Below are 12,833 nucleotides of genomic sequence, written 5' to 3' on the forward strand. Positions count from 1 at the left end.
GATAAAATCAGTCTGATACGACTCACTTCGGACAGAGAGGTGTTCACCTTCATCGAGCGTCTGCCAGATGCAACGAGAAGGGATTACAACCTTCTGTGTGAGGCTCTGATCAAAGAGTATGACTCTTGCACGGGACCTGCTGGTTTTCCAGCCGCTGACAAGGTCACGCAGGGCAAGAATGAACATCCAAAAGTTTATTACAAAAGAATCTTCCAAGCTTATTTTGGTAACAGAAATGAGACCGGAATGGAAGAAGATGATGGTTTTAAGTTTGTTTTCACCAAAAATCTCCACTCTGATTTTAAAAAATCAGTACAAATGATGGCAAATTTCAGAGAAAAATCCATCAGTGAGATTAAACAGTGTGCTGTGAATGTGTTTGAAGCATGTTCTCATGATAAGACGCCCATTGAAGTGTTTCCTAGTGTAAAGGTTAGACCCCACTCTCTTGAACTGGAAGGACGACGTGCTTCGCCACCTCCTCCTAAGAAAGAGAGAAAACAGTCTGTTCAAAATAACAAACCACGTAATGAAGGTGCACGTTGGGACAAAAATGCTCCTCTTTCAGAGGATGAACGTGATTATCGTAAATGGGGTAAGCGCAGGACGCAACGATATGAGAAACCATATCGGCAGGGGCAGTACGTAAAGGAACCCCCGAAAGACGTACCTGACCGTCCCCCACCTCGGACGAAACGAACCGAGGCGAAAAAATCACAAAAGTTCCAGAAACAAGGCCCTACACCTCTGAACTCGGAAGAGACAGAGAAAATACGCAGGTTGTTAGAAACTTTGAAACACACTGACACGGGAACCCAACCAGGAGCACTTTGCAGTGATGTAATTCCCATTACATCTAATGGCGCGAATGACAACATAACAGATGTCGGTGAAACACACCAAGACATAACTGTTGTTGACTCAAACAACCCCTCATCTGAAGAAGGGGGGGTAAACACACACACAAACGATGACGAGTCATCGCAAGCTGAACACTCAGAAACAGCTTCTGCTGTGCTGACGGTTCAGACAAATCAAGATTACACAGATAAATCTGAACGCGTGAAGAAGCGTCAGAAAAAACCCAAGAGGTTTCTGTGTAACTTTATCAGAAAGGGGGCCGCCAAAAAGGCGTACCTGTCAGTAACACTCGAAGGTGTCCTCACACACGAAGCACTCTTGGACGGTGGGGCAGACATAACAATTATGTCAGCTAAACTGTTCGAGGAGCTGAGGACGGCCGCTGCCAGTGTTAACAGGATAATACCTCTCTCTGAATGTGCTATAGAAATGCAGGGTCTCTCAGAAATGAAAACAACCCTGACAGCTATAGCAATGGTTCACATGCAGATTGGCAATATGACACTGTACCACCCGGTACACGTGACCCATGTTGACTCATTCCCATTTTTGGTTGGCCAGGATTTTATAAATCGCTTTAACGCGATTATAGATTATGGTGATCAAACAATGTGGACAAAAGTGAGCAAACCACTGCCAATAGATACGCCTCCGGAGTGTGACACAGACTGCCCAACAGCAGGTACCGCGGAAGGCACAAAGGACTCCTCAGCCGAGGACACGAGCCCGGTGAGTACTCCTCTAACACCATGTGAAACCAAAGAAACCCAAGTGGTCCAAACTCTGACTCAACAAGACAGCCTCCTCTGTGAGCTGGAACAGTCAGAGTCCACCAAACACTACCTACCACTGGTAGTTAAGGGTGTAGAGATCCAAGGGTCCCACACCAACGATGCTGTACTGTCTCTGTGGACAGATAAATCAGCAATTAACCGAGCTTTCTACGAAACCTTGGTTCACAAACACGTTGGTCTAGAACTAATTAAAAAAGCTTTCCGCTTTCCATTAGTTCCCAATAGTTCACAGGTAATGACCGCAGAAGGAGTCATTAACCTAAAACTGAACTGGAATCAACGAGAACTGGTTCACCCATTTCTCGTTATCCAAAACTTACCACATGCATCCTACATAGGCTCTGACATTTTGGTAAGGTTGGGTGTCCACGTGGACACCATCAACAAGGTGCTGTGGTCCCTCAAACCAGCCACAAAGGATCCTCCTGTGCTAGACACAGCGAGCCTTAAGGCTGGGCAGACCATTCCAGAGGCCTGCCAGGTTGCTAGCAACCAAGACACTACAGTACCATCTCAGGTGCTTAACCTAATGGTGCGAATCCACATAATAGCTGGACAAGCTATTAGCCATAAACAGGCATATTTTCAACCCTCTCCTGCATTTTTCAACTTGGGACTGTCCGTGGAAGCCACGAACCAGGTGAGTCTTGACTCCAGGACCACATCTATTGCTGTGTGTAACACTGGCATGGATGAGGTGCTGATCCCAAAAAAGACTATGCTAGGATGGTTGATTTCAACTGACTTTCATGATTTTGAACTAGGCATTCCATTTCTGGGAGGACTCCCAGACAATCTGGTACCGAGTCAAGAAGCTGGGCCAGTATGGTTCACAAAACCAACACAGGCCATAGCTCTTTTCTCGACCGATGATGTCGACCAAGGACCTCAAACCTATGGTGTCTTACCCATAGACAGGCCCGACGACTCAGAAAGGGATTCATTGGAGCTCCCCAAGGAGCAAGAACCCTTAACAGTCTCATCACAGATTGATCAGGTGGTCGCCCAAGCCGACGCTCTGACATCTGATGAAGAAAGAGACAAACTACGCCAAGTTCTTCTAAAATATGAAAAGTCATTTTCAACTGATTCAACAGATTGTGGGTTGACCTCACTCCATGCAGTGAGAATCCCAACCCCACTCAATGCACCGCCAACATTTGTCAGACAATACAAGATCCCTCTGGCGGCACACCAGCCTGTCCAGGAGATCATTGATGACCTTTTGGTCAAAGGTATAATCAGACAATGTAATAGCACATACTCTGCGCCTCTATGGCCAGTTTTAAAACCAAATGGTAAGTGGAGACTTACCATAGACTACAGGAAGCTAAATAAACAAGTACCTTTATCCAGGTGGCCAATGACTCAGCTCCATCAGGAACTGCCAAAGGTCACCGATGGTAAGTACTTCTCGACCCTCGACGTCGCCTCTGGTTTTTGGACCATCCCTGTGCGCGCCGAGGATCAACACAAACTAGCTTTCACTTTTGGCAGCCGACAATACACCTTTACCAGGTGTCCCTTTGGCTACGCTAACTCACCTGCAGAGTTCAACATCTTTTTGAACAAAGCATGTCCAGACGCCCACGAGCGTGGGACACTGATCTACGTGGACGACATCCTTTTGAGGCAGCCAACACTGGATTCCCATTTGGCTGAGATCGACCACGTCCTAAATCAGCTAACAACTGCTGGTGCTAAAATCTCACTGTCAAAGTGCCAGTGGTGCAGAACCAAAGTGGACTACGTTGGCCTCTTAGTAGGTCCAGACGGAGTACAACCACAGTTGACTCGCACCCAAGGCCTAGACAACCTCAAAGTCCCAACCAATCTCAAAGAACTACAGAGTTTCTTGGGAGTGTGTAACTACTCTCGCCAGTTCATAGAGCATTATGCGGATCTCGCAAAACCACTAACTGAACTCTTAAAGAAAGACGTTCCTTTTGTCTGGACTGATACACAACAGCAGGCAATGAACGCTCTCAAAGACAGGCTCAAGCTAGCCCCATGTCTAGTCTACCCAGACTACAACAAAGAGTTCTACTTGGAAGTGGGCTTCTCAACTTACTGCATGAGTGCAGGTCTGTACCAAATACACGACAAAGACAGGCGTGTTGTGGCCTACGCCAGCAAAACAATGGCAGGCCCTGAATTACGGTATTCAGACTGTGAGAAGGCTCTATTGACCACTGTGTGGGCAGTGAAACATTTCTCCTGCTATATTGGTGGACAGAGGATTATAGTTGAGACACAACACCAGCCAGTAACGTTTCTGAACAGCCAACGCATCAGAGATGGTGTGGTGACAAACTCACGCGTTGCAACATGGCTTATGGCACTTCAAAGTTTTAACCTAGACATCCGCTACGTTCAAAATAAGAAGTCGCACTTGGGCACTGATTTGGCAATCTGCCAAGAATGTACACAGGATGTACCAGCCACCCAACAGCCGGTTGTGAGCAAACCCTCAGCTGCTGAGGACCCAAATCACCACTTCTTTGATAGCAATATCTGCAAAGATATGGCAACAATGTACGTGGATGGATGCTCATTCCACCACGAGACAATCTGCAAAGCAGGTGTTGGAGGAGTTCTCCTCCAGGACCAAGAACAGGTCACATTTGGCTACAAATTGGGCTCTCAGTCTTCTCAGTACGCTGAGATAGCTGCAATCCTAATAGGCCTACAGATGGCAGTAGAACGCTCCATCCAGACGCTAGTCATCTGCACTGACTCTAACTATGCTCGACTTAGTTTCTTGTGTCATCTCGCTCTGTGGAAACAGAACGGTTTTCTCACAAGCAACAAAAAGGTGGTAAAACACAAAGAGCTTTTCATGACATGTGACCACTTAGTGACATCACATGATCTACAGATATTCTGGAAGAAAGTTCCAGGACACTCCAGAGTCCCAGGCGATGACAAGCACTACAATGACCTTGCAGACTCCCTAGCCAAAGAAGGTGCCGGTGACGGACCCACGTGGTCCTTCGACCCCTCTTGGCTACTCAACACTCAGTCGTCACAAGCTACAACTGAGGTAATGGCAGTCACACGTGCACAAGCTGCAGCTAAACCTGCTGATAACACAGTTTCTGTGCGCCCAATGCTGACTGACCCAGACATCATCCAACTTCAGAAGTTGGATCCTGCAATTAACTCGATGATGCTGTATCTGACTGACCCAGACAAATACACTCCATCGAAAGATGAGCTGGATTCCAATCCAGACCTCAAAGTCCTCTTTCAGCTGCGAAAACAGCTAAAACTACTTAAAGGCATCCTAACTTTCGCTCATGGACGGACGTCCTCACCTGTGTTCGTGGTCCCCCATGATCACAGGGGGGTGATGTTAGTCCATGCACATGACCTTCCGTCCGCAGGACATAAGGGTGACAATGCCACGCTGAAAGCATTAAAACAGATTGCTTATTGGCCTGGAATGAAAAAGGATGTCAAGGACTACATAAAAGGGTGCCTGATCTGTGGCCAGTTTCAACCATCCAGACCACTTCACAGAGCACCACTGCATAGTAGAGGCATTGCATTTCCATGGTCGGACCTCCAGATTGACTGGGTCGGACCACTCACTAAGACCTCTAGAGGAAATAAATATTTTCTCACGGTAACCTGCGCGTTTACCAAATGGGTAGAATGTCTACCAGCCCCTAATGACACAGCACAAACCACTGCTATGTTGTTAATGAATCATGTATTTTCAAGGTTTGGACTTCCCCTTAGGGTGAACTCAGACCAAGGTACACACTTCACAGGTGAAGTAATGAAGGAACTGTGGAAGACGCTAGGCGTCAAAGCCAACTTCCATATTGGCTACCACCCACAGGCTTCAGGCCAGGTTGAGAGAGCAAATAGGACGGTGGTGAGTATTTTGAAAAAATACGTAGCCGCAAACCACAAGGACTGGGACGTGAAACTCCCTCTGGTCCTCATGGCCATAAGGGCCACTCCACACACGTCGACTGGCATCGCTCCTTTCGAGATGATGACGGGTCGACAAATGACTCTCCCTCTGCACCTGCTGTACCAACCAGGCGATGCTGCCATGGCAACAGCCTACACCACACAACAATACATGAAAGACTTGGAAAGACATCTTAAAAACACTTTTGCTTTCGCACAGAAAAACCTGGAAAAATCAGCTGAAGGACGCAAAGCGTACTACGACCAAAAGGCCTCTTACGAGGAACTCCAAGTGGGAGACAGGGTCTGGTACTACACGTTTGCACCCAAAACTGGGAGAGTAGAGTCCGGGACCGGAACTCTCGCCCGTAAGCTGATGCCCAGATGGACTGGACCCCATCTGATAACTGACAAAGTGTCTCCAATTATCTACCAGATAAAAATCAGTAAAGGCCAAAAAGAGCCAACTGTTAAATGGGTACACCGTAACCAGGTTAAACAACACAAGGCATGCAATAACTCCTTAGGAGACAAAGACATCACAAAATCTGACCTCGTGGGAACAAGGGTCATCCCTGTAGAAGATAACTAATGGATAATAAACTTAACCATAGTTTAAACTCACAGGACCTACCCTTGATAAAACGGGACAACGTGACTGAAATCTGGCAACCAGGGTGAGGAGAAGCAGTGAAACGATGTTTCTAGATGCTTAGTCACTACTCTTGTCGGTGTTGGAACGTTGTTTAATTGATTTTGGTTGTTTCTGAGGTAAGAATGAATTTTGTTGTGTAGTAAGTTAGAGACTAAGAAGCCTTTAACCATGCCAACATGCAGTTCATTCACTAAATTGCAATCTTTGCGGAGTCAATGTATATTATTGCTACTTTGAGTACCATAATCTACATTGATCTCACAACGCTTAAGCCGAACCTACTCGAACAATTCTATTCGGGGGGATAGCTAATTCTTGTTGATAAGTCTCGCCATAGACTTCCAAAACATTTATGGGAAAACCAAACACCCAATCTCAAGTCGTTCGTCTAAAAGACAACAGACAATTACACCAAACTATATTTTACCATGTAAAGCTAACTTAAACCAAGTTAGAAATGGAAAAATAGTTTGGAACACTTTTCTATAGGCATAAACCCCTGTAGTACCCCTTTTCAGCATTCTCCACCCCTTAACTGGTAGTTGTAGCTATTCCCAACCATAATAGCATACACACCAGATGCATATAGTTTAAGGCCTTATGTAAAATCCCCTTCATAAGCCCACCTTAAACCACATAATTGCATGACACATTGAACCAGAACGGCACAGGCTGGACGTCGCTGGAGACAACCTTCGCTGGAGGCGACCTGCAATCCTGACGTTGGTTTCAACTCTTCATCCAGTGGCCGCTTCTTCAGTTCAATCCAAGGGTACCCCTCTGTATGCTGATTAATCAACACTTCCAATCGCTGTGGATTTACCGTTGTGGATTATATGACTTTTTCCAATGGATTACAGACTCTGTTTCCAAGGGGTTAAAGCATTGCTACAATGGGATTATCGAGACGATATGGGATTATAATAAACACAATGGAATACCAAGAACATTGTGGAATTACCTTGACTTTGTTTCCTTGCTGGATTACTTCTGACTTTGGTCTTCCTTGAAGGATTACTTCTGACTTTGGTCTTCCTTGCTGGATTACATCAAGCTCAAGGACATTTGAAGGTCTAAGTTCACGGTTGGAATTCATCCCCATGGACAGGTGATGATTTCCAAAGGGGGGACTGTAGTGAACCAGATAACCTCAAATCTACCAGATGGACAGAGACTGTTATTTTCATTGATCTGAATAAGTCTGAACCATCTGATGAACTTTCTTTCTTGAATTAATCAAGCAGAAAAGACAATTCTTTATAATCATTACTGTCTTACAAATGTTTTGATAATCAAATTGTGTTAGTTCACTCAATGCTTTACAGGTTGAAAAGAACTACTAATTTTTATTTTACATAAACAGTAAGTAATGATTTTTGTTCCTCATTCAGAGAAGAAATCACCTGAATATGCCTTTCTTGATTTTCTGTCTGAAATGAGCAAGCTGTCGTAAGTATGTTAAAGGTTGGTTTTCGGTCAACTAAAATGTTTACCGAGAAAAATGTCATGTTTTACTATTTGAAAAGATTACAAAGTGTGAGACTCCACGAAGTCTGCTGTTGCTGCAATAATCTTTTCTGTATGTTGTAAACAATCCTTGACTTATGATAACATCTTACGTCACAAATCCACTCCTCTTTCTGGTCCTTCCACGAATCAGAAAGCTCTAAATTGAACAGGAAGTCGACCCAAATAAAATGTGGCAACTTCTCAGTTCATGGGGAAGAGAAGAAAAGGAATAGAGAATTATGGATTCCAGAATTCCAAGAGAATGAGAGTTCTGAGAGATGTTGGAATGAGAGCTGACAACAGGTCCGATAGTCCAACAGAATGAGCAGATTGAGAGTGCAGCCGGTTATGAAGAGTTTGGAGTTATGAAGAACCAGGAACGTTTGGGATTATAATTCTGTTTTGAGCTAATCAACGCACGACTTTCTGAAGGTTTGGTAGCTCTCGACGGAGACGCTGAAACGAGTCAGAAAGGAACTACATCCAGCGCTGATTCATCGTCAACAGGTAGATGGTTCTATTTTGACCAAGTGTACCGTGAGAAGCTGAGGATCTGACGAAGCGTGCAATTTCTGGTTAAACAGATTAAACTTCCCTCACACAGTTCTCTGTAAGATAATCTCCTTTCACTCTAAAACCCACCTCTCTCTCTCATAAATCAGTACAGATATTTTAGAAATATCTTAAGCAAAGTCCTCAAATCACCGCCGAGTGATTTGAAGTTCATTTTCTGTGAAACTGTCTGTTATTATTTTCATATTTTGCCAAATTAATGTAAATGTTTGATGTTAAACTTTGATTTTGAAAATAAATGATTCCATTCATTTGATGGGTCAAAGATAAATAACGTCTCTCGTTCACATTTCTGTTAAATTCAATGCACGACATTTACAGTCAGAAAAATGAAGAACTCGTGAAAAGTATGCATAAATATATATCCATATATTTGTCATACAACAAGTGACACGTACCTCACGTGTCTCACTACAGATGTACATCCTCAAAATGATTATGTTTTGGAGCCGACCTGATTAAAGATCGCTGCTACAGTCAACTGACCTACAAAACATAAATGACTCTAATGCCTCCAGTATACTGCCGCGTATGTCCGTTCATGCGTACGTACGCGTGTACGGTACGCAGAGGGTTCAGACATGATACTCAGCGTACACCCCAAGCAGCTGCAGAGCAGCTTCACAGACAAGGGGCGTTTACCTTCGGGACAAATTGAGGTCGCCGATTGGTCATTTGCTGACACGCCTACTGGATTAATTGACAGGTCGGAAAAAAGAAAAAAAAAGCAAGCGCTGGCAGCCTCCGCCGCAGCGGTGTTCTGTGTTTATATGTTGTTAGTAAAAAGATCTAAAAAAATAAAAAAAAAACAGAGAGAGCTGGCTCTACAGCCCACACATCAGACCAGCTCACCAGGAAATCTCCAGACCCTCCCGCAGCCATGCTGGACCTGAGTTTTTGCTCGTGACAAATTCCTCCATTTCTCACCATTTCAGTAATTGCATCAACGGAGGAGGAAGAGATCACTGCCTCTTGGCAAAAAACAAAAGAAAAGGCCAGATCAGGGATGAAGAAGGGGAATTTAATACATTGGTGTCGCATACAAAACAGTCCGTCGCTGGGCAGTTTATTGTGCGACACCGCGTACGCATATGCGGTCGTAAAAATTTTAGCTTTGCACGGAGGGTACGCTGGGGGGTACGCACGTACCTCTGCGTACGTACGTGCGTACCTCTGCGTATGGATGTACGCGGCAGTATACTGGGGGCTTCACTCTGTCAAGTCTACAGCTATTAAGGAACACTAGGCCTTTAATGTTACTACCAACCTTTCCATGTTCTTTTATTATTATTTTATTAATCCTCAGTGGGGAAATTAATTCTCTGCATTTTCCCATTGCACATGTTTAGCAGACGGCTGCCCAGAGAGCAGCTGGGGGGTTAAGTGTCTCAAGAGTGGGGGCAAATGAGGGTGGAGGCAGATGTGGGTGCTTCACCTTTCCCACCCACATTTTAATGTTATGGTCAGAGGATTCCTCTGCGCCACCACTCCTTTAAAAAAAGACAAAGATTCTTAAAGATTCTTGCAGTGCTCTTACATTTTATTGTCTGAGAACAAGTTTGACAACAGTGGTTGGTCTCCAGTCAGAAAAGTTTGGTTTCATGTGGATCATTTGTGTCTCTTATTTAGGAGGAACCTGAACTACTTCTCTAGTGCCTACACAGCTGCAGTGAGTGCTGTGGATCCTGATGCTGGGAATGGGGAACTGGTCATCAAAGTTCCCTCTGAACTCTGGAAACAAGGAGATGGTAAACTGGTGCTTGAAGTCTGTCTGTGGCTTTTCAGTCTTACAGCACTCTTTTGTTACAATGTAAAGACCTGGGTTCAGATTGTTGTCAGTCTGAGACATAAATGTTTTATTGGCATTTTCAACTCTAATCTTTACCAGATTAAAAAAACAGATGATAATGGTTTCTAGCTTGAATCAGTCAGATACAATTAAAGTTTGTTTTTATCGCGTCCTCAGAGCTGAAGGTGCTGAAGGTGTACATAGAATTCTCATTGGACCAGCCCAAAGGGGGTCTCCACTTTGTTGTTCCTGATATGGAAGGCAGCATGGCGGAGAGGGGAGCACACATGTTCTCCTTTGGATACCAGAACTCCACAAGGTGAGTGATCAGCAGTTCAACAGTGCGAGTGATGAACGTTAGATGAGTTCACGTTAAAACAAGCACTGCATAAGCTGGAACCGTGAGCACAGACCCTTACATGATCAAAATATAAGCTCAACCAAGCAGAAGAGTGAAAGCCAAAAGAGCAGAGCAGTAGCTAAATGCTAAAATATGCAGAACAGTAGCTAAAATAACCAGAAAAGTAGCTAAAATCTACATGTGGCAAAGTTGTAGCTAAAAGCTGATTATGAAAACAGTAGCCAAATCTAAAACAAAACTGTAGCTAAAAATGAAAATTAGCAACACAGGCTCCACCCATCCATCAATCATCCATCCACAAATCCATCCTATCATCATCATCCATCCATCCAGCATCCATCCACAAATCCATCCTTCTATCATCCATCCATCAATCATCCATCCATCATCCATCCACAAATCCACCTTCTATCATCCATCCATCCAGCATCCATCTACAAATCCATCATTCTATCATCCATCCATCCATCCAACTAGGGCTGCAACTAACGATTATTTCAATAATCGATTCATCGGGCGATTATTTTTTCGATTAATCGATGAATCGGCGAAAAAAAAACAACGTTTTAAATTCCACCCCTTTATTCCAAAATTCAACATTTGACTGACATAGCAATTCACACTAAAAACAGGTTGCTATTTTACTATTGTGTTAGTAAAATATTGAATAATAAAACAATAAAAGTTAGTCAAATAGCTTAAAAAAATAAATGTACACAAAAATATATACAAATGTATCTTTATACCTGCACAGTATGTAGCTACTTTGTAAAATGTGTCCTTGAGGGAAGAGTGTAACCTGGATTAAAAATGTGGATTATTGTAGTGAAGCCTTCGTCTTCAACCATCGACAGAGGCCTCATGTCAGTGACGATCATGTTCAGGATGTTTCAGTGAAGACAGCTGCTGCTGTGGTGTCCATGATGTCTGTCCATCATGAAGGATGTTGTTGTTGTCGTTTTCTGGAATTAGACAATAAATATGTATTATATCACAATTTACAGCAACTCAAGAAATGCCTTGTTTCACTTACAGCGTTAGGTTCAGGCACAAGTAGCTAAAAGAGCAATTAAACACACACACACACACACACACATATAAAATACTTAATTACACACATTTGAGTAGATGTAATAAATTACTTTAATTCCTGTTTAAATGCAATTCATCCTGCCATACCTGCAGTGTCTTCAGACTTTGCCAGCAAATTAAAAGTTGAAGCTTAATCATTAAATTATTATCTTTGTGTTAGATTTATTTATAAATCACATTTAAACACTGCTTGTACCAATTAAATTAAATAAAAAGTAACACACACGTTCTCTATCACCGTCATTAATCAGATAAACAAACAAACAAGCAAGCAGCAGCTTCATCTACCAGACAGACTGACGTTACATTTTCTCTCTTGAAACAGAACAATGTATTAAATTGTAGAGACTCACCTGCAACACGAGTTGGGAGTGAAACATGTTGTATCAGCTGCAGCTCCTTCCTCCTCTTCGTGACTCCCACATGTTTACGTTTATCAGCGTGGTTCTCACGTGTCGTGTCGGTGATTTTCAAAGCTGCATGTTTCTCATGTTTTATCTTTGTGAAGTTCTCCCACACTTTGGAGGACTTGGGTCGAACAGTTTTCGCTACGTTGGTCATTTGTAAAATTTACTTATTTTCCTTTGAAAACACTCTGCTCTGCTTCTTCCTCCCCCTCGCTCTGTTCAACTCGCGCTGCAGTTTTTTTTTTTTTCAAACTTTATTCAGTCAGTCAGCATTGACAATGAACTGCCCGTGAACAAAACGAAACGGCTCCGCAGCGCTGTGAAAGATGCATAATCGCGCGACACAACGAATCGATAACGAAATTCGTTGGTAGCGCTTTTAATCATCGATTTTTATCGATTTTATCGATTCGTTGTTGCAGCCCTACATCCAACATCCATCATCCATCCAGCAGCCATCCATCAATCCTTCCATCATCTATCCATCCATCCATCTATCATCCATCCATCCATCAATCCATTCATTCACCCATCATCCATCCTTGTATCATTCATCCATCATCCATCCATCCTTCTGTCATCCATCCATCTATCCATCCATCCATCCATCCATCCATCCATCCATCCTCTTTACCCGTTTCTTCATAAGATCATAATTAAATATTTAGTAAAAATATACAAGTTACAACAACACAAATGTTACACATTATATCCCCAGTAGAGCTGAATGTTTTTGTTAAAATGACTCAAGAAACGTAACAGGAATACAACAGTGTGAATGTTGACTCAAGGTTTATATACAGGTCCTTCTCAAAAAATTAGCATATTGTGATAAAGGTCATTATTTTCCATAATGTAATGATAAAAA

General features: G+C 43.2%; 1 protein-coding gene across 1 annotated transcript in view; it reads left to right on the plus strand.

Annotated features, from left to right (window-relative positions):
- Positions 1 to 10,424, plus strand: part of LOC119410416 (transcription initiation factor TFIID subunit 2) — a gene marked incomplete at its 3' end in the record, with an annotated part of 27,567 nt that extends 17,143 nt beyond the window's left edge. The window contains 2 exon segments of the mRNA XM_037677328.1: positions 9,946 to 10,064; positions 10,283 to 10,424. Coding sequence (XP_037533256.1) covers positions 9,946 to 10,064; positions 10,283 to 10,424 — 261 coding nt within the window.
- Positions 10,425 to 12,833: the final 2,409 nt, after the last annotated feature.

The sequence above is a fragment of the Nematolebias whitei genome, chromosome 5 (genome assembly GCF_014905685.2).
Source record: "Nematolebias whitei isolate Nwh7 chromosome 5, NemWhi1, whole genome shotgun sequence".
Lineage (NCBI taxonomy): Eukaryota > Metazoa > Chordata > Actinopteri > Cyprinodontiformes > Rivulidae > Nematolebias > Nematolebias whitei.